The 24,364-nt window shown below is 40.8% G+C and overlaps 1 protein-coding gene across 1 annotated transcript; it reads left to right on the top strand.

The window, feature by feature from the left end:
• Nucleotides 1–682: 682 nt before the first annotated feature.
• LOC118361205 (myosin-7-like) lies at nucleotides 683–23,610 on the top strand. Its single transcript, XM_052483936.1, has 40 exons — nucleotides 683–781; nucleotides 904–949; nucleotides 2,096–2,304; nucleotides 3,577–3,720; nucleotides 3,812–3,968; nucleotides 4,058–4,085; nucleotides 4,171–4,276; nucleotides 6,148–6,240; nucleotides 6,628–6,691; nucleotides 6,780–6,878; nucleotides 7,312–7,415; nucleotides 8,033–8,171; nucleotides 8,267–8,385; nucleotides 8,590–8,739; nucleotides 8,831–9,001; nucleotides 9,166–9,475; nucleotides 9,572–9,645; nucleotides 9,834–10,039; nucleotides 10,139–10,262; nucleotides 10,775–10,911; nucleotides 11,001–11,256; nucleotides 11,484–11,726; nucleotides 11,809–11,985; nucleotides 12,084–12,229; nucleotides 12,311–12,401; nucleotides 12,882–13,271; nucleotides 13,377–13,503; nucleotides 13,601–13,719; nucleotides 13,805–14,001; nucleotides 15,741–15,924; nucleotides 16,288–16,453; nucleotides 19,135–19,259; nucleotides 19,347–19,655; nucleotides 19,763–19,966; nucleotides 20,068–20,364; nucleotides 20,516–20,620; nucleotides 20,720–20,815; nucleotides 20,919–21,053; nucleotides 22,562–22,610; nucleotides 23,483–23,610. The coding sequence occupies exons 3-39, from the start codon at nucleotides 2,104–2,106 to the stop codon at nucleotides 22,580–22,582; spliced, it is 5,814 nt and encodes a 1,937-aa protein (XP_052339896.1). The 5' UTR covers nucleotides 683–781; nucleotides 904–949; nucleotides 2,096–2,103; the 3' UTR covers nucleotides 22,583–22,610; nucleotides 23,483–23,610.
• Nucleotides 23,611–24,364: the final 754 nt, after the last annotated feature.

Here is a 24,364-nt window from a genome sequence, read left to right on the forward strand (position 1 = left end):
GCCACAGGAGAAGGAATCCAATAAGAATTTCACAGGTTTATATTTGTCCTCAAGGATAAAAAGTAGACAATGCCACGTCAACAAGATGGGGCCTAGGGTTATGCTTACAGTAGATGGGAATCTCGGCGACAATGCATAGGACAGTGACCTTGCCTTTGTGAACAAATGAGGACAGCTGCAGTTGTCTTGCAATGATTTCACACCATGCAAGAAGACTATCATGTCATCTCAATGACCTTAAGCGATCACAACACGCAAACAACAAAAGTGTTCATAAGAGACATCCAAGTTTGTTGCCAAACATTTACTAGAACATAAAATGCAAAACTCAAAAAATGACTACTCCCCCTTACTGGCATTGCTGACATATTGCACCAAAACACTAAATGCAAGGGATTTCCAATGCTCAAACATACCAGATTGATAAGTGTTGGATATACATGGTGCCTGAAACGGCTCTATAAAGGAGGGTGCTAAAATAGTCTCTGAAATGTCCTAACGTCGTCATGTAGCCATCTCGTAAAGTGACAATCCAAAAAAGGAGTTACAGCAAAGGGTGATGCTGTAAATGCACCTTGGGATTTTGCTCCCCTCCTCCCACCTCATTGGTCTGAGAAACACACCCTCTACTTCCAAATACAGATCTTCTAAAATAATCAGACAAATTTATTACAATAGATGGCCCATCTCCATATAGGGCTGAGCAACACTCTTTATATAGAGTGATGGAGACCAGGGGAGACAGACTAGGGGGAGACACAAGGCACTGGACATCCGGAAGGTAAGCATATAGAGGCAGTCTGCTGAGGAGGGCAAAGATAATCATCACAGGACCAAACAATTGTCATTACCACACATATGTGTTCAGTTGATTGATATTGTCTTTGTCTATTTCATTCTCAGTCGAGATCCTTTCCACCAAACGTATTCAAGGTGTGACCAAGGACAGGTAAGAATAATAGTCTTCTATTAGTATATAGGTATATAGGTTTTTAAATATAGGTTTTACAACCCGCCTTTTAGTGGTTTGCATGAAGACTTTCAATGTGTTCCATGAAAACTATACATTTCTATACTAATGTTTTATTTTGTTGTCTACTCATTAACTTGTATATGATGCACAATACGTCTTTCCCGTATAGTAATTACATGAAGCTGTAGATTTGATCTACAGTGGACCTAGCTACTTTTGGTCTGCTGTGAATCTCACACGTTTTGGTTTATTTTCAATGTGCTATTGGTTTGCTGACCTTCATATTGTTCAGATAGTCTTATCAATCTAGGGTTCTAAATGTGGTAGCCCACCGGTGTTCTGCCTCGACCCTCATGTCTTTTTAAGGCTATTATTTTGGGCCGTGGCTGCAAGGCCTCACTCAAAGATGCAGAGCTTTCCGAAGCTTATGCGCAGATCCCTTTCTGCAAAAGTGTATATTCTCTACTTTATGTGCAGAGATCAGGCTACTCAAGCGAATGGCGCTTGTTTAATAATAAAGTTAGATCAAAGCTGAATCAGTGTCTGCAAGATCACAAAACAAGCACCGTGACCATTCGCCTGAGTCGCCTGTTCGCTGCATCTAAAGGTGAGAATATGCACACGCGCAGCACGTGATCCGCACATGCGCAGAGGCTTCGGGAAGCTCTGGATGTTTTAGCACAGCGGACAAAAAATCCAGAAAAAGTCGGATCCACAGCCACTCCATATATTTTAAAGTTCTATTGGTCTGCCATGCTGGTACAGTATACTGTTCATATACAAAACAGACATAAAGTGATAGTAATATCCAATATTCCATTGGGGGAAATGTTTGGGACCGACTTTTTAAAATGAATTTAGTGAAGTATTAAGGCAAAATCAAAGGGCTGTAAAACATCCACATTCATGTTGAATGTGTTGTATTAGTATAAAATAATACAATTTATTTTCTACAGTCAAGGGTGTCAATCATTTTGAACCCCACTGTACGCATTCAAAGCTCTGTTTCACAAATTTAAGAATGTGTGACATGTTGATGGCAGAGTTTGGGGTTGGCATTAATTTCAACCTGGTACTGTGTGTAAATAATATCCACACTGCACTCTGTTTCTGTCTGCACAGGTTTAAGAATGGGGGACAGTTTGATGGCAGAGTTTGGTGCCGCAGCTTCCTATCTGCGTAAGTCAGACAAGGAGCGTATGGAATGCCAGACTAGACCCTTTGACATAAAGAGAGAGTGCTATGTGCCAGACCCTGAGGTTGAGTACGTCAAGGCCACAATCACCAGCAGAGATGGGGCTAAAGTCACCGTTGATACTGAGTTTGGAAAGGTAAATATTTTACTATTAAAAATCTTCTTAAAATATACTTTTGGTCATGTAGTGTATGTGGACACCTGTTTGTCGAACATCTCATTCCAAAATCATTGGCATTAATATGGAGTTGGTCCCCCCTTTGCTGCTATAACAGCCTCCAGTCCACTGGGAAGGCATTCCACTAGATGTTGAAACATTGCTGCGGAGACATGCTTCCATTCAGCCACAAGAGCATTAGTGAGGTCGGGCACTCATTAGTGAAATCAGGCACTGATGTTGGGCGATTAGGCCTGGCTTGCAGTCAGCGTTCCAATTCATCCCAAAGGTGTTCAACGGGGTTGAGACCAGGGCTCGGTGCAGGCCAGCCAAGTTCTTCCACACCAATCTTGACAAACAATTTCTGTATGGAAAGGTGGCATCAGTTGACATGGGCTGCTTTCGCAGGGCAAAAATGTGACTTGTTGGAAAGGTGGCATCCCCTACGACAGTGCCAAGTTTAAAGTCACAGAGCTCTATTGCATGGCAGTGTGCTCGATTTTATATACCTGTCAGCAACGGGTATGGCTGAAATAGCAGAATCCACTTATTTGAAGGGGTGTCCACATGAGCTAGTGTCACCATGAGTGACAGAACACAGCCGATCACAGCGCAACTAGAGAAAATGACCAACGTCTATGCTCTGTGCTTTCGCTGGCTGCCCCTCCACCACAGGAAGCACTGAGCTAGGCTGAAACAAAACGTTGCTTCCAGAGGCAGATTGGAACTCTGTAGTGAGTGTTACAACCGAGGACAGCTTTACGAGCTACCCTCATCAGCATTCGCCGGTCCCGTTCTGTAAGCTTGTGTGGCCTACCACTCCGCGATGAGCTGTTGTTGCTCCTAAACGTTTCCACTTCCCAATAACAGCACTTACAGTTGACCAGGGCTGCTTTAGCAGGGCAAAAATGTGACTTGTTGGAAAGGTGGCATCCCCTACGACAGTGCCAAGTTTAAAGTCACAGAGATTGGAGATTGCATGGCCGTGTGCTCGATTTTATATACCTGTCAGCAACGGGTATGGCTGAAATAGCAGAATCCACTAATTTGAAGGGGTGTCCACATTGTTGTACACTATATATATATAAAACTAAGAGCAGAATCCTGACTTGAGATCTTTAACTTTCATGCAAATCAGGCATTACATGTCAATTGATAATTTGTGAAAAATCAAGATAGGATTTGTGTCAAAAGTGAATACCTCTACACCTTGAAAATGAAACAAAATCATTTCATTTGCCCATCTTTCAGACTGTTACTGTGAAGGAGGATGACGTTCACCCCCAGAACCCGCCAAAGTTTGATAAAATTGAGGACATGGCGATGTTCACCTTCCTGCACGAGCCTGCTGTGCTGTTTAACCTCAAAGAGCGTTACGCAGCCTGGATGATCTACGTAAGTCAAGCCTGACTGCTAATATCTCCATTAAATCAAACATTCATTCAAATGAATGAAACTAAATCTGCATCTCCCTCGTCTTCCACAGACCTACTCAGGGCTGTTCTGTGTCACTGTCAACCCCTACAAGTGGCTGCCAGTGTATGATCAGTCTGTTGTCAATGCATACAGAGGCAAGAAGAGGACAGAAGCTCCTCCTCACATCTTCTCCATCTCTGACAATGCCTACCAGTACATGTTGTCAGGTAAAATATCACTTTTCCTTTTCATCTACATTGGCATATCAAATCATTTTTGTGTAATGACACATTTACTGATACTTCTCTTTCAACAGACAGGGAAAACCAGTCTGTTCTTATTACGTAAGTACATCAACCAAAGGTTATATTGATTTGAGGCTATTTAAAATTAAGATAAATTCTGAGACGTTTGTATTATCAATCCCAGCGGAGAATCCGGTGCTGGAAAGACTGTGAACACCAAGAGGGTCATCCAGTATTTTGCCAGCATTGCTGCTGTCAGTGGAAAGAAAAGCGCTGCAGAAGAAAAAAAGGTAAACAGAAAATAGAATGCAAGTAAAACTTTTGTTTTACTTGTCTGAAAGCTCAAGTAACTTGTCCTTGAAAAGAGTAACAATAAAATAACTATAACGAGGCTATATACAGGGTGTACCAGTACCGAGTCAATGTGCGCGGGTACAGGTTATGACCTGCCGAGCTAGTTGCGGTGACACAGGAATGCCGGTGGAAAGTTATTTTAGGCCATTTCAGACAGATATTTTCAACCCTTAAACCCAGACTTGGACCACACACCCTCTCCACCGAATTGCAGGCAGGGGAAGCAAAATAGTGATTGTTTTGCACCGCAATTAGCCACTCATTCCTTCCAATTCATTCCTTCCATTGTTGAATTTGCGATGTATGACTTTTGTGTAATGTTTATGTCCAATGACCGATGAGCACCAATACGTTTTTTGTATAATTTATCTTCATAATGACAGAGATTGAAAAGATTTTCGACGTGATTCATGATGATGACTGCTTGCCTAGCAAGCTAGCTAAGATTTTGAAAGTATGATGTTAACAACAGTCCAATCAAAGCTACTATAGATATAACGTGATTTGACATCATTTTATCTTGACCTTGTGCCTTCTTGGACAGGCACATCTAATGTAAATGAGCTAGGCTGAAACAATTTGGACCTGTCTTACTCAAGAGAACATGTTTGTATCCGGCTTTATTAACAAAATTATTTATTTTATTTTTAACATTGTTTGCAAACTGATATGTAGCGTTAATTAATTCCAAAATGACATTCAAATTGGATAAGTAAATAAATACATTAGCTAAACATGTAGGGCTCAAAACAGGTGGGTCTCTGCCCCACCTGCATTGAATGATGGGTTGCCACTGTCTGTTGTTGTCTCTCTCCTCTGGCAAAGGCCCACTGGCACATGTAGGTGATGCAAACATCATGACCTTTCCAGGATTTTCATTGCTGATCAAAATGTTGGTATAATTGCGGAAATATTGCGGTCCATTGCGGTCCTTCTGTAGCTCAGTTGGTAGAGCATGGCGCTTGTAACGCCAGGGTAGTGGGTTCGATCCCCGGGACCACCCATACGTAGAATGTATGCACACATGACTGTAAGTCGCTTTGGATAAAAGCGTCTGCTAAATGGCATATATTATATTATTATTATATTATTATAAATAACTCACTAACTAGCAATGTGGATTTCTCGCGCCTGCATGATTGAAATACCGATCATGCCTGTCAATGAAGGCCTACAATAATTATACTCTGATTTGCTCTGCAGAGATTGGGAGAACAGTGTGCAACACATTGCATCCAGAGGACACTGATCCACTGATGACACACATTGTGGTTATTCTGTGATTCATTTTACTTGTCCAGTCGGACAACTTAAATCTACATTCTTCTTGTCCAAGCGTTAATGTCGAGCCCTGTGATCATCAATATCTATCCTAATTTTTTTCAATTCATGGCTGGTTGAGCATATCAAATCAAATCAAATGTTATTAGTCACATGCGCAGAATCCAACACTTTACAGTGAAATGCTTACTTACGAGCCCCCTAACAAACAATGCAGTTTTTAAAAAATACAGATAAAAATAAGAAATAAAAGTAACAAGTAATTAAAGAGCAGCTGTAAAATAACAATAGCGAGACTATATACAGTGGTTACCGGTACCGAGTCAATTAGCGGGGGCACCGGTTAGTTGTGGTAATATGTACATGTAGGTAGTTATTAGTGACTATACATAGATGATAACTACAGAGAGTAGCAGGGTTGTAAAAGGGGCAATGCAAAAAAAGCCATTTGATTAGATCCCATTTTATTCATGTAGTATTGGTGTTCATTGCAGCATTTTCACATTGTATGGATGTTGATTTCTAGGGGACACTGGAGGATCAAATCATCCAGGCCAATCCTGCCCTGGAGGCTTTTGGTAATGCCAAGACCATCAGGAATGACAACTCCTCTCGATTCGTAAGTTTATTCTTTGTTTGCAGTCAAAGACCATTCAAATCTTATCCTATATTTTAATCTTATCTGTTATCTTCTCGATTTTAATTTTATAAGGATAATAATTTTATTAGGATCCACATTAGTTGATGTCATGACGTCAGCTCATCGTCCTCGGGTCCATCAGCTAATCTTCCCTTTGGGACTGTATGTGTGCAACAGACCTGGGTTTAAATACTATTTGTTTTATTTCAAATACTTTCAGTGTTTAATTGAGCCTACCAGATAGGTGGGATTTAAACCCATTCAAGCTCAATCAAGCACACCGAAGGTATTCAAAAAGAAAACAACTACTACTTGAACCCAGATCTGGTGTGCTCATTCATTTCTACTTTTGACAATAACTTACAGGGTAAATTCATCCGAATTCATTTTGGAGTCAGTGGGAAGCTTTCGTCTGCTGACATTGAGACTTGTGAGTACAATAGTATATTTGCTCAGAATTGAACAGATCTCGTTGACGGGAAACATTAATACCAAAAGCACTTTTCCATACTGATCAGATCTACTGGAGAAGTCACGTGTAACTTTCCAGCTCAAGGCTGAGAGAGATTATCACATCTTCTACCAGATCCTGTCCCAAAAGAAACCTGAATTGCTGGGTGAGTATTAAATCATCAAACTGTGTACTGAGCAGGCTTGAGGTACATTCTGAATTAAACTGAACATTTCTGATGAATTCCAATTAAATTCTTATGGTGCAGCCAGCGCATGCAGTGTGCTACCCCTCATTCCCAACCGTAAAACTCACAACATAATGTATTGTGATTTATGCCATAATATTTCCTTTGTCCATGAGAAAGTTGCAATTATTTAAATGCCATTTAAGCACACAACATTGACATTTTGATGCACGAAAAACAATCTCCAGGTGCAGTTTTTCTAAACTTGATTAAGACTAATTTGGCGTCCTGTCTATTTCTAATATTACTGTTGTTTTGTTATTTTTGTACACTTGCCAATTTTCCTAATAGTATGTTATGGCCTATTCCACAGGCTGAACACAATTAAACTGTGCTGTTCAAATATTTTCAGAGATGCTACTCATCACCAGCAATCCCTATGACTACGCCTACATCTCCCAAGGAGAGATTTCTGTTACTTCCATTAATGATTCAGATGAGCTAATGGCTACTGATGTGAGTAAAACATACTGTATACACTGAGCGTCAAACCCTTAGGAACACCTTCCAAATATTGAGCTGCATCCCCTTTTGCCTTCAGAACAGTCTACAATTCATTGGAGGATGGACTCAACAAGGTGTCAAAAGCGTTCCAAAGGGATGCTGGCCCATGTTGAATCCAATGCTTCTGAAAATTGTGTCAAATTGGCTGGATGTCCTTTGGGTATTCTTGACAAACACGGAAGACTGCTGAGCGTGAAAACCCCAGCAGCAATTGAAGTTCTTGACACTCAAACCAGCGCGCCTGGCACCTACCACCATACCCCGTTCTAAACGCACTTAAATCTTTTGTATTGCCCATTCAACCTCTGAATGGCACACATACACAATCCATGCCTCAATTGTTTCAAGGCCTAAAAATCCTTCTTTAACCTATCCCCTCCCCTTCATCTACACCGATTGAAGGTGACATTAATAATGGATGAAATCTTTCACTGAACTCACCTGGTCAGTCTATTTCATGGAAAGAGCAGGTGCTCCTAATGTTTTGTACACTCACTGTATGTGGTAATAATCCAGTTGTATCCAACTTTCTCTCCAATACAAAACAATGGCTTTTATTTCGAAACTAGGATGCCTTTAATGTGCTTGGATTCTCCCAAGAAGAGATTAATGGCATTTATAAGCTGACTGGGGCCATCATGCACTACGGCAACCTGAAGTTCAAGAATAAACAGCGGGAGGAGCAAGCAGAGGCAGATGGCACTGAGGGTGAGCACTGATTAAAAACCTCTCACTTTAACATAATATCTGAAGAATCTGACGCTCAGAGTGCCTCCTCCAACCATAAAACTTTACCTTTCCAGATATTGACAAAGCTGCATATCTGATGGGCCTGAACTCTGCTGACCTGGTCAAGGGGCTGTGTCACCCAAGGGTCAAAGTAGGAAATGAGTGGGTCACCAAAGGTCAGAGTGTCGACCAGGTGAGTCTCAAAAAGGTTTTACATTTCCAGGAGATAATAATTTTGAGCATAAAACTTCTGTCTAGAGTTGCTAATATGTTCATGCCTGTGATTCCTCATTGATGATGCCTTTTAGTCCAAGGCCTGATATGTGTCTGGGAAACTGTCCCTATGCGTTTATCTGGAGTCTATGTTTTGGTAAATTATTTTCTCAACATTTTGTAGGTTAACTACTCCATTGGTGCACTGGCAAAGAAAATTTACGAGAACATGTTCCTCTGGATGGTGATAAGAATCAACCTTTCACTGGACACGAAGAACGCTCGCCAGCACTTCATTGGTGTGCTGGACATTGCTGGCTTTGAGATCTTTGATGTGAGTGATTTGATAAAAGGCCACGTCATGAAACGATTAATCTAAAACATTACAGCTGACAAAATAAAGTAACTGTAAACTTCTATTTCAGTTCAACACCTTTGAGCAGCTGTGTATCAACTTCACTAATGAGAAGCTGCAACAGTTCTTCAATCACCACATGTTTGTGCTGGAGCAGGAAGAATATAAGAAAGAGGGCATCGTCTGGGAGTTCATTGACTTCGGCATGGACTTGGCTGCCTGCATTGACCTCATTGAAAGGGTTGGTGTCTTCAGTTTCGCAGTAGTTTAATTTATATGATTGAATCTTTAGGATTTCAAACATTACACGGGCAATCTTCATAAATGTGCTTCAACAACAAATTATTCTCATATTTATGATTTTGCCTTAGTATTAATTTATTTTCATTCATTTTCCCCTTTCAGCCCATGGGTATCATGTCCATCCTTGAAGAGGAGTGCATGTTCCCCAAGGCCAGTGATTCTACATTCAAAGCTAAGCTGTATGACACCCATTTGGGCAAAAATGCATGCTTCCAGAAGCCCAGGATTATTAAGGGTAGACCAGAGGCACATTTCTCCCTGGTTCACTATGCTGGCACTGTTGATTACAACATTGGTAACTGGCTGGTGAAGAACAAGGACCCGCTGAATGAGACTGTGGTCGGACTGTTCCAGAAGTCAAGTCTTAAGTTCCTGGCCAACCTCTTTGTGGGCTATGCTGGTGCAGAAGGAGGTACTATGTGTTTTTATCGGCAAAGACTACAAATCACTAAAATAAATACAAATGTACATGACAATAGTATATTTAATTGATGTCATTATCATACAGCACCTGAAGAAAAAGCGGCTGGAGGAAAGAAGAAGAAAGGCTCTTCCTTCCAGACTGTGTCTGCATTGCACAGGGTAAATCTGACTTTAAATCAATATACTTCTGATGTTTTCAAATGGCAGAAAATAATACATGTATTATATTTGTGCTAATTTTGACATGTCAGTTTGTTGTGGATTGGCAAGTTAGCATTAAATGCCGTTATGACTCGTGAGGTACTGGGAGTCATTTATGGAAAATTCTACATTTGTCATACTTACAGGAGAACTTGGGTAAACTCATGACCAACTTGAGGTCTACTCACCCTCACTTTGTGCGTTGCCTCATCCCCAATGAGACCAAGACTCCTGGGGCCATGGAGAATCCTCTGGTCATGCACCAGCTGCGCTGTAACGGTGTGCTGGAAGGCATCAGGATCTGCAGAAAGGGCTTCCCCAACAGGATCCTGTATGCTGACTTCAAACAAAGGTACAAATCATTATGCATTTCCTGTCCAAAATAAATTCAACTGTTTACCTATTCAGGTGTTCCATTTTTGAAGATAATTGCTTTCTGATTTAAATTCAGATATCGCATCCTGAATCCAAATGCCATCCCTGAGGGTCAGTTCATGGACAACATCAAGGCAGCAGAAAAACTTCTGGGCTCTCTGGACATTGACCACACCCAGTACAGATTAGGACACACGAAGGTATGTTCTCTAAATAGATTAAAAACAATAGCAGCAATTATGGGGTCCAAGCATGACAGTAAGAACACAACACCATCAGGTCGAACGGCGCAATGCCACTTGCTGATATACCACTGATCATGCTTACTACATATCATCTGTCTCTAGGCCAAATGGATCAAGTCAAGAGATACAAATATATACTTGGTGTAGCGCCACCATGTAGTAAGTCCAGATCTGGCTACATATAAGATATTAAAAGCATTGTACACATACTGTTTGAGATAAGACCGTGCCAAATGTTTTAAATCTTGGTCAACATGCTGGTTGTAAAATCAATTTCTCATTCTAAGGCCACCTTGTGGTCAATTTGTGCCCTTTTCGCACAGAGGCAAGACATCAACAATCTAAACATGACGATAAACATGGGGGATAACACATTCAAGTTAATTGTGGTCAACTGGCAGAAAAATACAATCCTACCGAATACAAGATGATCCAACCACCACATTATGTCATTTGTGTCTCATTAGGTGTTCTTCAAGGCTGGTCTCCTGGGTACCCTTGAGGAGATGAGAGATGACCGTCTCGCTCTTATCATCACTGGAATGCAGGCCCGATCACGTGGTCTACTTGCCAGAATTGAGTTCCAGAAAATTGTTGAACGCAGGTTGGAATAAGACTATATAAAACTTCTGCAGACAATATGGTGGAGGTGGAAAAGGGTGTATAAAAAGCTACTTCTGTTCCATTTCACAGGGACGCCTTGCTTGTGATCCAATGGAACATTCGTGCCTTCATGGGTGTCAAGAATTGGCCCTGGATGAAGATGTACTTCAAGATTAAACCTCTGCTGAAGTCAGCAGAGACTGAGAAGGAGATGGCGAACATGAAGGAAGAATTCCTGAAGCTTAAAGAGGCTTATGCTAAAAGTGAAGCCCGTAGAAAGGAGCTGGAAGAGAAGATGGTCTCCCTTATCCAAGAGAAGAATGACCTGCAGATCGCTGTCCAAACTGTGAGTAACTTTAACTGCACTACCGTTACATTTCTGCACTCAAATTCTTTGTCAAAATTGCCTTAGCGAACTAGAGAAATGTAAAAACAGAGAAAGAGGAGACATGATTTGCTAAATAGGTATGTACAATCAGCAGAGCATTTGTAGTCTCCAAATATTTTTCCACCAAACACATTTCTGAGCTTTGGAGAATTTGATATACTTACAATATTTTGACACATTGACAGTCAGAAGACACTATTGGTGATGCTGAAGAGAGATGCGAGGGTCTGATCAAGAGCAAAATCCAGCTTGAGGCCAAATCCAAAGAGCTGACAGAAAGACTGGAGGATGAGGAGGAGATGAATTCAGAGCTGACTGCTAAGAAGAGGAAGCTGGAAGATGAGTGCTCAGAACTCAAGAAGGACATTGATGATCTGGAGCTCACTCTGGCTAAAGTGGAGAAGGAAAAGCATGCCACAGAGAACAAGGTAAAAGTTGTTCTTCATTATTGTATTGTTAAAACTCCAATTGATTGTTTTGTATGAAAACGTAATGACATTGTTTCCTTAGGTTAAAAACCTGACTGAAGAGATGGCAGCTCTGGATGAAATCATTGCCAAGCTGACCAAGGAGAAGAAGGCTCTGCAGGAGGCTCATCAGCAAACGTTGGATGACCTGCAGAGTGAGGAGGACAAGGTCAACACGCTGACCAAGGCCAAAGCCAAACTGGAACAGCAAGTTGATGATGTGAGTATTAAATAGGAATTCATAAAAATTTACAACAAAATAAGTAATATCCTAAAATAGCCTACAGCACAAAAATGGTTTAATATAACCCTTATCAGCTTGAAGGGTCTCTGGAGCAAGAGAAGAAGGTCAGGATGGACCTTGAGAGAGCCAAAAGAAAGCTGGAAGGAGACTTGAAGTTGACCCAGGAGAGCCTAATGGACCTGGAGAACGACAAGCAGCAAATGGAGGAGAGAATGAAGAAGTAAGATCACAAATCAAAAAAGGCTTATAGAATATTATTCAGTAGAAAATGCTTTCTCAATAAGCATGTTCTTCTCAATAGGAAGGACTTTGAGATGAGCCAACTCAACAGCAAGATTGAGGATGAGCAGGCCATGGGTGCCCAACTCCAGAAAAAACTGAAGGAGCTGCAGGTATTTCAATAGCAATATTGAAGGGAATCTTTCTGTTACACTTGCAGAGTTGTAAAGTAACGAATTACAACTACTCTCGTTAATGTAATTTAGTAGCTTTTCCGAGTATTTTTCAAAGTCAGTCATTTTATTTTACTTAAGGAAAATATTTCAGTAATCCTTGTACCCCTGATTTTAATTGCTTTGAATGTTTAATGTATTTTTAAATATTGCCCTGTTGAAATTCATAAAATAAACTAACTTAGATCCTACTGTACATTCATTTCCTAGAGTACCTTTTCAATGTAATGTATGGAAAATATGTGTAACAACATTCAGATCATTAGCTCATTTTGCTAAGGTTATCAAGCTTAATGAAGTACCCAGAGTACTTTTTAAATTATCTACCGTTTACGTTTACTTGAGAAGGATATTTCAGTACTCTTTCCACCATTGTACACTTGACACTTGTTCTGTAAATCGTAATTCCCTCCATTGCAGGCCCGCATTGAGGAGTTGGAGGAAGAGCTTGAGGCTGAGAGAGCTGCCCGTGCCAAGGTGGAGAAACAGAGGGCAGACTTGTCCAGAGAGCTGGAAGAGATCAGTGAGAGGCTGGAGGAAGCAGGTGGAGCCACTGCTGCCCAGATTGAGATGAACAAGAAGAGGGAGGCTGAGTTTCAGAAGGTGCGCAGAGACCTTGAAGAGGCTACTCTGCAGCATGAGGCTACAGCTGCCACTCTGAGGAAGAAAAATGCTGACAGTGTGGCTGACCTGGGAGAGCAGATTGACAACCTTCAGAGAGTGAAGCAGAAGCTGGAGAAGGAGAAGAGTGAGCTCAGGCTGGAGCTGGATGATGTGGCCTCCAACATGGAGCAGATTGTCAAGTCTAAAGTATGTGGTATCACTAAGCAATCAAAACGTGTTATCTGCACATGCTTTTAAATGATGCAATCTAGTGACGGTGTTCTGTCATTCAAAAAACAAATCTGTTTTTAGACAAACTTGGAGAAAATGTGCCGCACTCTCGAGGACCAGATGAGTGAATACAGGATGAAAGCTGAGGAAGGACAGCGATCCATCAATGATTTCACCATGCAGAAAGCAAAGCTTCAAACTGAGAATGGTATATTAACAAAAAATCTGGACATTCACATGAACAGCAACAACAAATAACCAAATAAATAATATAATTAGAAATAATTACAATTGCATTAAAACAGGTGAACTTGCCAGACAGCTGGAGGAGAAGGACTCTCTGGTCTCCCAACTGACCAGAGGTAAGCAGTCCAACGTTCAGCAGATTGAAGACCTCAAGAGACAACTGGAGGAGGAAGTCAAGGTATTTATACTAAGAATGCAGGGTCAATAATCAACTTCATTTAACCTCCGGCATAATTTGATTCTTTACAAAATGTCCTTACCAGGCAAAGAACGCACTTGCCCATGCAGTGCAGTCTGCTCGCCATGACTCAGACCTGCTGAGGGAGCAGTATGAGGAGGAGCAGGAGGCCAAGTCTGAGCTGCAGCGTGGCATGTCCAAGGCTAATGCTGAAGTGGCTCAGTGGAGAACCAAGTATGAAACTGATGCCATCCAGAAGACCGAGGAGCTTGAAGATGCAAAGTAAGGATGTTTTCTTACTTTTAAGGCTATTCAACCTTGGCTGAATTAGTGACACACAAAAGTACATGAATGATATTTGTATTACCTGAGCACATTCGGAAATTATTCAGACCCCTTGACTTTTTCCACATTTTGTTACGTTACAGCCTTATTCTAAGATGGATTAAATTGTATTTTTCCCTAATCAATTTACACACAATACCCCATAACGACAAAGCAAAAACAGGTTTTTAGAAATTAATAGCAAAGAAATTACTGAAACATCCGATTTACGTTAATATTCAGACCATTTACTCAGTACTTCGTTGAAACACCTTTGGCAGCGATTACAGCCTTGAGTATTCTTCGGTATGACGCTACAAGCTTGACACACCTGCATTTGGGAAGTGTCTCCCATTCTTCTCTGTAGATCCTCTCAAGCTTGGGTGGGGAGCGTCGCTGCAGAGTTATATTCAGGTTTCTCCAGAAATGTTCGATCAGGTTCAAGTCCGGGCTCTGGCTGGGCAAATCAAGGACATTCAGAGACTTGTCCCGAAGAAACTCCTGTGTTGTCTAGGCTGTGTGCTTAGGGTCATTGTCCTGTTGGAAGGTGAACCTTTCCACCAGTTTTAGGTCAGAGCGCTCTTGAGCAGGTTTTCATCAAGGATCTCTCTGTACTTTGCTCCGTTCATCTATCCCTCAATCCTGACTAGCCTCCCAGTCCCTGCCGCTGAAAAACATCCCACCACGATGCTTCACCGTAGGGATGGTGCCAGGTTTTCTCCAGACATGACGCTTGGCATTCAGGCCAAAGAGTTCAATCTTGGTTTCATCAGACCAGAGGATCTTATACTCATGGTCTGAGAGTCCTTTAGGTGCCTCTTGGCAAACTCCAAGCAGGCTGTCATGTGCCTTTTACTGAGGAGTGGCATCCGTCTGGAAATTCTACCATAAAGGCCTGGTTGGTGGAGTGCTGCAGAGATTGTTGTCCTTCTGGAAGGTTCTCCCATCTCCACAGAGAAACTCTGGAGCTCTGTCAGAGTGACCACAGGGTTATTGGTTACCTCCCTACAAAAGGCCCTTCTCCCCCAATTGCTCAGTTTGGCCGGGCGGCCAGCTCTAGGAAGAGTCTTGGTGGTTCCAAACGTCTTTCATTTAAGAATGATGGAGGCTTCAGTGTTCTTGGCATCCTTCAATGCTGCAGATATTTTTTGGTACCCTTCCCCAGATCTGTCCCTCGACACAATCCTCTCTCAGGGCTCTACAAACAATTCCTTCGACCTCATGGCTTGGTTTCAGCTCTGACATGCACTGTCAACTGTTGGACCTTATATAGACAGGTGTGTGTCTTTCCAAATTACGTCCAAACAATTGAATTTACCACAAGTGGACTCCAGTCAAATTGGAGAAACCTCTCAAGGATGATCAATGGAAACAGGATGCACCTGAGCTCAATTTCGAGTCTCATAGCAAAGGGTCTGAATACTTATGTAAATAAGGCATTTCTTTAAAAAAAAAATGTAATAGAAATTTGCTAAAATTGATAAAAACCTGTTTTTGTTTTGTCGTTATGGGTTATTGTGTGGATTGATTATTGTGTAATTGTGTAGATTGATGAGAAAAATATATAATTGAATACATTTTTGAATAAGTCTGTAACGTAACAAAATGTAGAAAAAGTCAAGTGGTCTGAATACTTTCCGAATGCACCGTACAAAAAAGGCAGATGTGTTAAATATTTCTAATCTATGTTAATCCAGGAAGAAGCTGGCTCAGCGTCTGCAGGATGCAGAGGAGGCTGTGGAAGCTGTTAATGCTAAATGCTCCTCCCTGGAGAAGACTAAACACAGACTCCAGAATGAGATTGAAGATCTCATGGTGGATGTGGAGAGATCCAATGCAGCTGCTGCCGCTCTGGACAAAAAGCAAAGGAACTTCGACAAGGTAAGACAATTAATTGTAGACAAGTCCGATTAGCCTTCATTATAGTACATGATAGGGGCAGCAGGTAGCCTAGTGGTTAGAGAAGTAGGCCAGCAACTTCAGACTGGAAAACCTGGTGCGGAGTGAGCCGGTAACCGGAGGTTTGCTGACATCATCCTACCATCACCTGCAGTTGTGCCCTTGAGCAAGGCACTAAACCCCCTATAATTGCTTCAGGGGCACAGAACTGCGGCTGACCCATTGCTTCCTGCAACTGTGTGTCTCGGGGCTTGGGTTGTGACCGTCTTTCCTCTGTAAGTTAATGGACAATAAAGTACATCTTATCCTAATCATATACTGTACTGAAACCACTTATCTTTCCAGGTCCTGGCTGAGTGGAAGCAGAAGTTTGAAGAGGCTCAGACTGAGCTGGAGAGCTCCCAGAAAGAGGCCAGATCTCTCAGCACTGAACTCTTCAAACTCAAGAACTCTTATGAGGAATCTCTGGATCATCTGGAGTCCATGAAAAGGGAGAACAAGAACCTTCAAGGTCAGAGGATATGCATTATTAGATGCACGGCATAGGGGGAGCCCACGTTTCATGGGGGGATACGGGACCTTCCTTGATTTGAAGGGCACAATTCACAATTGTTACACTGATCTAAAACAATGCATACATCCGTGATGCTTTAGGATAGAAAACAAGCAGCAAACTGCCAGAGAAAGGCACAACTCTGATGAACATGGGAATGTATTTGGTTGTCTCTATGACATTCAGAAGCTGAGCCATGACCTTCTAAAGCAGAGGAGTTAAAACAATTGTACTCTGTTTGGGAAGTCATCTTCAGTGAGGGCCCAAAAAGGTGACACGTTTTTTTTTGTTGCACAGAAACTTGCTGCTTTTAAGTGAACATTTCTCATGACTTTCAGGTTTGTTCCCTTCTTGAAATGCAGGTTTAAACGGTGTACTAATTAAACCACAAAGATTATTATCGACATGATCAGTCTCTGTGTAAACTAAAAAAGTGGTTAATGTGAACCTAACTCATAGCTAAAAATGTTAAGGAAAGCTATCAAATGTTATTTGTTGCCTAGGCTTTACTGCAAATGACACTCAAGTCCACAGAATAAACAACTGATACTGCAGTTAGCCATGACAGCCTTTATAATAGAACGCATGTGACCACAAACACACACTAAATATTGCACTTGGGAAAAAACACTGTAAAGTACAAACAAACATCCATTCTATTTCTGCTCTATTACAGTGACTACGATTATAGTCGCAGTGGTCTAAGATACTGCATCGCAGTGCTAGAGGTGTCACTACAGACCCTGGTTTGATCCCAGGCTGTGTCGTAGCCAGCCGCGACAGGGAGACCCATGATGCGGCACACAATTGGCCCTGCGTCGTCTGGGTTTAATGGGAGGGTTTGGCTAGCCGGGATGTCCTTGTCCCATCGCGCTCTACCGACTCCTTGTTGTGGGCTGGGTACATGCATGCTGACTTTGGTCGACAGTTGAATAGTGTTTCCTCTGACACATTGGAGCGGCTAGCTTCCGGGTTAAGCGAGCAGTGTGTCAAGAAGCAGTGCAGTTTCCCATTGCTTGAGGATGCATGGCTCTCGACCTTCGCCTCTCCCGAGTCCGTATGGGAGTTGCAGCGTTGGGACAGTACTCTAACTACCAATTGGATATCACGAAAAAGGGGTAAAAAGTCAAAACAAAATAAATATATAACTTTCACTGAGTAAAAAGTAAAATACTCACAAAATGTTACAGTATGCGAAGTTCAACACAACAAAATGTGAGAAAAAGGGAAAATGTATGGTGTTCCTTTCACCACTATAGTGGCATCCAACTTAAGCCAGGCCCAGCTCCAGCTACACTTGAGTCCTGAAACCACTTGTTTAACAAGCAACGCCTCATTTTCACCAAATTCTCTCATTCTGAAAATTAACCACATAAGAGGGAAAACATTGAAGCGTTCATTCAAACAGCACTTTCGTGCATTTGCCAGCAGCTCTTCGCTGTGCTTCAAGCATTGAGCTGTTTATGACTTCAAGCCTATCAACTCCCGAGATTAGGCTGGTGTAACCGATGTGAAATGGCTAGCTAGTTAGTGGGGTGCATGCTAATAACGTTTCAATCGGTGACGGCACTCGCTCTGAGATCTTGAAGTAGTTGTTCCCCTTGCTCTGCAAGGGCCGCAGCATTTGTGGAGCAATAGATAACAATGCTTCGAGGGTGGCTGTTTTCGATGTGTTCCTGGTTCGAGCCCAGGTAGGGGCGAGGAGAGGGACGGAAGCTATACTGTTACACTGGCAATACTAAAGTGCCTCTAAGAACATCCAAAAGTCAAAGGTATATGAAATACAAATGGTAAAGAGATAAATAGTCCTATAATTCCTATAATAACTGCAACCTGAAACTTCTCACCTGGGAATATTGAAGACTCATGTTAAAAGGAACCACCAGCTATCGTATGTTCTCATGTTCTGAGCAAGGAACTTAAACGTTAGCTTTTTTACATGGCACATATTGCACTTTTACTTTCTTCTCCAACACTTTGATTTTGCATTATTTAAACCAAATTGAACATGTATCATTATTTATTTGAGGCTAAATAGATTTTATTGATATATTATATTAAGTTAAAATAAAAGTGTTCATTCAGTATTCTTGTAATTGTCATTACTACAAATAAATAAATAAAAATTGGTCAATTAATCGGTATCGGCCTTTTATGGTACTCCAATAATCGGTATCAGCATTGAAAAATCATAATCGGTCGACCTCTAGTCAGTAGAGATCAAAACGTCCATATTAGACAAAAACATTTATAAAAAATTATCATCAGATCTATACGAATCAAGTATGTTACCTATTTTGGATTCAAAACTAATTTCGCCTAAGGGTGACCAGTTTGCATCCCTGTATCTTATACAATGTGTGACTCTGTCACTATCAAATCTATTCACTTTCTGTAAGAGAATATGAATAATTAAATTGAGTTTATATAAATTATCATAATAAAACATATTTGGTAGCGGAAAAATAACACTTGGGGAAATTGGGTCAATTTATTATCCTTCTTCTTCTTATTATGATCCTTCGTCTTCTTCTCCTTCTTCTTATCACTAAATAGCATAACCTAGACAATTAAAGATGGAGAATACAACAACATCAGAGATAACAAATATTCTGATTAACAATTACATTCTTCCACAGAGGAAATTTCTGACCTGACTGAGCAACTTGGTGAGGGAGGAAAGAGCATCCATGAGCTGGAGAAAATCCGTAAACAGCTGGAGCAGGAGAAGGCTGAGATACAGTCTGCTCTAGAGGAAGCTGAGGTAAGAATAGAAAACATTTACAGATAGTGAAAGTACCAGAATTTAATTGTAAAATCTTCTAAACTATGGGTGGCTGTGTTCTCATAGGGATCCCTAGAGCATGAGGAGGGCAAGATCCTGAGAGCACAGCTGGAGTTCAATCAGGTCAAAGCTGACATTGAACGGAAACTGGTGGAGAAGGATGAGGAGATGGAGATGAATAAGAGGAACCAGCAGAGAGTGGTGGATACCCTGCAAAGCTCCCTGGAGTCAGAGACTCGCAGCAGGAATGAAGCTCTCAGGCTGAAGAAGAAGATGGAGGGAGATCTCAATGAGATGGAGATCCAGCTCAGCCAGGCCAACAGGCAGGCAGCAGAGGCCCAGAAGCAACTTAAGGGTCTTCATTCCCATCTGAAGGTAACACCTCCACACCATTGTGAATTAAAAACATTGCTTGTGCCTTCACAAAAAGCCAAACCACACTGTGAAACAAAATATAGTAAAATCATAAATTCTCTCTTCAGGATTCTCAAATGCAGCTGGATGATGCTCTTCGTGGCAATGATGATCTGAAGGAGAACATTGCTATTGTAGAGAGACGCAACAACCTGATGCAGGCTGAACTGGATGAGCTGAGAGCCATGGTGGAGCAGACTGAGAGAGGCCGCAAACTGGCTGAGCAGGAACTGCTGGATGTTAGTGAGAGAGTTCAGCTGCTGCACTCACAGGTAAGACGGTAATAGATAACAATTTGTGTTCTCCTTAAAATGTCTGCGATTTGAGATTTGTTGAGGTTATATTAAAAGGAATTTGTCATATATATGTGTAGAACACCAGCCTGTTGAGCCAGAAGAAGAAGCTAGAGGGTGACACATCCCAGCTTCAGAATGAAGTGGAGGAGGCTGTGCAGGAGTGCAGAAATGCTGAGGAAAAGGCCAAAAAGGCCATTACTGATGCTGCCATGATGGCAGAGGAGCTGAAGAAGGAGCAGGACACCAGTTCTCATCTGGAGCGCATGAAAAAGAACATGGAGCAGACCATCAAAGACCTGCAGCACCGCCTGGATGAAGCTGAACAAATTGCCATGAAAGGTGGCAAGAAGCAGATCCAGAAGCTGGAGTCCAGAGTAAGTGTCTGAGGCCCAGCTACATAATCATCTATTCATTCTAAATAATTTTTTCATATTTATAGTCATATTTCTAGCTTTAATATTAAAAGCAGTGGTAACTAACAACGTAAATGGAATTAATGTGTTAACATTCATAATTTCTTTCTAGGTGAGGGAGCTAGAGAGTGAAGTGGAAATGGAGCAAAGGAGGAGCAGTGATTCTGTGAAAGGTGTCCGTAAATATGAGAGACGCATCAAGGAGCTCACCTACCAGGTACATCACATATTTTAATTTGACAGTGCATTATTAACATGCTAAGAATCAAATGCAAGACACACAAATGACAATTTCTTCCTTTATTTTTGGGTACAGACTGAGGAAGACCGTAAGAATTTGTCCCGTCTTCAAGACCTGGTGGACAAACTGCAGCTGAAGGTCAAATCCTACAAGAGAACTTCAGAGGAGGCTGTAAGTAGAAAATGTTCCATCATCCAACTAATTCATCTGTAATTCTCAAATTGTTGTTTGCTAAAAACTTCAATCATACTTAAAACATTAAAACATTTCACAGGAAGAACAAGCCAATTCTAATTTGGGCAAGTTCCGCAAGATTCAGCATGAACTGGATGAGGCAGAGGAGAGGGCTGATATTGCCGAGTCTCAGGTTAACAAGATGAGAGCCAAGAGTCGTGATTCCGGCTCCAAGGTCAGTAAAGTTACTTTTTCAAGAGTCTGAAAGGATCATTTGCAAACATCCCATGTACTGTAGTGTTGATGGCAAAAAACTTAACTTGGAATAGCTTTAAGTCATATTACATCAAATAGCTATTCGCATTATCGTTATTTATATTCCTGTTTTTTTAGAGGAGTTCCCCTTTAATTTAATTGTCTCATCCTAAAATGGTTTTAGATTACTCCTTGAATTTGTGCCACAAACAGGTTTAACAATTTTCTGTGGTACATCCTGTAGTTGAAGAGCAGCAATCTATTGAACTTAGTAGGAAATCAAATAAATGTATTGCCCAGGATTATCATAATACATTAACAAAATCCATCACTGTATTTTCCTTAAACTTTCTGAAGAGGCAACGCGCAGGAATGCCCCTTTCTTTGTGTGCGTGTTTGTCTACCACTTTGTGTAGCTGTTAGTGATGATGCTAATAATGATAACCGTCATCTGGTAGATGAAAAGGGTTTCCCAAAAGCGTTCTCAATTAAATGTTAACTACAAAGTAAGACTACATGGTATCATGATAATTTGCATCAATCCAGTGGCGATATTTTTTATAGCAAACTCCGTAATTACATGTGTGGTACAGAAACACCACTAACCAAACACGTCTCTTGCTGGTGCCCAGTTGAATTAAATGGTATCTACACCCAAAAATGAAAATGTATTAGATTTTTCCCAGACCTCAAAAGTGGTCTCCTGATGTAGTTAAACAATTTAGTTGTTTTTCTATTAAAAATGTGCAATTTTGAGAGCAAAAAAACTGAAAAAACTGGGCAAAAAACAGAAACATGGATTGACAAAACGGGAAAAATCTGAATTAGGCAAAACAAAACAGATTTCATAACTTATTTTTTTAGGCAAAAAAACAGATTTCATAACTTATTTTTTTGTGACCATTGAATTATTTAATTGCACAAAATTAGCATTGCACTTCTGTTGTCATCATCATATTTTTTTTTATTACCTTTATTTAGCTAGGCAAATCATTTAACAAATTCTTATTTACAATGACGGCCTACACAAGCCAAACCCTAACACTGGGCCAATGATCCCTATGGGACTCCCAAACACGGCCGGTTGTGATACAGCCTGGAATTGAACCAGCGTATGTAGTGACAACTCTTGCACTGAGATGCAGAGCCTTTGACCCCTGTGCCACTCAGGAGCTTGAAAATGAAGCTTTTTTTTAAACTATAGTTGCGTGCCCCTGATCACTCTATTGAAGCAAAAGAAACCTGTGGACTTTCAATATAAAACACAAAACTAAATGGTTTAAAACATTTTTTGATGGTCTGATGGTTTTAAAAATACAGATTTCTAAAAACGAACACAAACCATTTACCATAATATACATACAGTACATACCTGTTGAAGTTTCCAACCATATAATTTTAAGGACACAGTATATGGCAGTATAAAATGTTTTCCTTCACAGTAATATTTAAAAAATGCTCATGATCAATCCATCTTCTCTGTCACAGAAAGGAAAGGATGAAGAGTGAGGCCAAGAGTTGTGATGCCAGCTGTCAGGTCAGTTCTTTCCATCAAAATAATTATATTGATTATAATTTTCAAATTCCCTCATGTCAACAAGTATTTGATGTCAAACAGCTATACTATCATTGACATGACATATTTGTATACTCACTGAGTGTACAAAACATTAGGAACACCAGCGCTTTCCATGACATAGACTAAGCAGGTGAATCCAGGTGAAAGCCATGATCCCTTATTTATGTCACTTGTTAAATCCACTTCAATCAGTGTAGGAAGGGGAGGAGCCCAGTTAAAGAATAATTTTAAAGCCTTGAGACAGTTGAGACATGGATTGTGTATGTGTGCCATTCAGAGGGTGAATGGGCAAGACGAAAATGTAAGTAAGTACCTTTGAACAGGGTATGGTAGTAGGTGCCAGGCGCACCAGTTTGAGTTTGTCAAGAACTGCAACGACGCTGGGTTTTTCACCCTCAACAGTTTCCTGTGTGTATTGAGAATTGTCCACCACCCAAAGGACATCGAGCCAACTTGACACAACTGTGGGAAGCATTGGAGTCAACATGGTCCAGCATCCCTGTGGAATGAGATTAATTGAGGCTGTTCTGAGGGCAAAAGGGGTGTCAACTAAATATTATAAAGTATTCCTAATGTTATGTACACTCATTATAAAACAGAATCAAATATGAATTGGATTGTTGTTTACTTTTAACTATTTTTTAAACATTATTTCTAAAGCATAATGGTTTCAGTGGTCACTTTCTGTGCAATGGCAAGCAAAACTGTTTTTGTAAATGATGTATTATAAGATTTGATTGTAAGATTTAAACATAAATGAAGAACAGTATTTAATAATAACGTTTTCAGAAGCACATTTTCTCAACCTTTATCTATCTTCTTTGTCACAGAAAGAACATGATGAAGAGTGAAGCTCTCAGATGGACCTTTCTGAAAATCTCCTGACTGTAGTGCTTCAGTTTTCTATATTCTCCATGTAACATGAGCAGAATAAAGAATCAACTAAATTTAAAATAGCCCCTCTGTGTATTCCTTGTAACATGTTACCTGTATGACAACGGTTTTTCATATCTGGTTGTCGAAGGTGTGTACGGGAGGCGAAGTCAGGTGCAGGAGAGCAGAGTTGGTGTTGATTCCATTTCAATATTTCTGGTATGTTCTATAATCTAATTTGGTTATTTAATTCAAATTGAGTTCTAATCACATGGCCCAGTGGCATGCTGGACAGAAAGTGACTTTCCCACTAGCACTCGCATTATATAAAAATGGTTTATCTATCTATTGACATACAGTACCAAACAAAAGTTTGGACACACCTACTAATTCCAGGGTTTTTCATTATTTTTTACTATTTTTTACATTGTAGAATAATAGTGAAGACATCAAAACTATGAAATAACACATATGTAATCATGAAGTAACCAAAAAAGTGTAAACCAATCCAAATGTATTATATTTGACATTCTTCAAAGTAGCAACCCTTTGCCTTGATGCCAGCTTTGCACACTCATGGCATTCTCTCAACCACACTTTTTGTTTGGCCAGGCAGGGATGTCCTTGTCCCATCGCATTCTAGTGACTCGAGTGGCGGGCCGGACGCATGCACACTGACACGGTCGCCTAGTGTACAGTGTTTCCTACTACACATTAGAGGTCGACCGATTATGATTTTTCAACGCCGATACCGATTATTGGAGGCCCAAAGAAGCCGATACCGATTAAGCGGACGATTTCTATTTATTTATTTGTAATAATGACAATTACAACAATAC

The sequence above is a fragment of the Oncorhynchus keta genome, chromosome 28, assembly GCF_023373465.1.
Source record: "Oncorhynchus keta strain PuntledgeMale-10-30-2019 chromosome 28, Oket_V2, whole genome shotgun sequence".
In the NCBI taxonomy this organism is placed as follows: domain Eukaryota; kingdom Metazoa; phylum Chordata; class Actinopteri; order Salmoniformes; family Salmonidae; genus Oncorhynchus; species Oncorhynchus keta.

Excerpts from the sequence above, each read along its gene's own strand:
- LOC118361205 (XM_052483936.1), top strand. The coding sequence starts at position 2,104 with ATGGGGGACAGTTTGATGGCAGAGTTTGGTGCCGCAGCTTCCTATCTG. Across the intron at positions 9,002-9,165 it reads GCATTGACCTCATTGAAAGG|CCCATGGGTATCATGTCCAT; the intron begins GTTGGTGTCTTC and ends TTCCCCTTTCAG. Across the intron at positions 21,054-22,561 it reads GTCGTGATTCCGGCTCCAAG|AAAGGAAAGGATGAAGAGTG; the intron begins GTCAGTAAAGTT and ends TCTCTGTCACAG.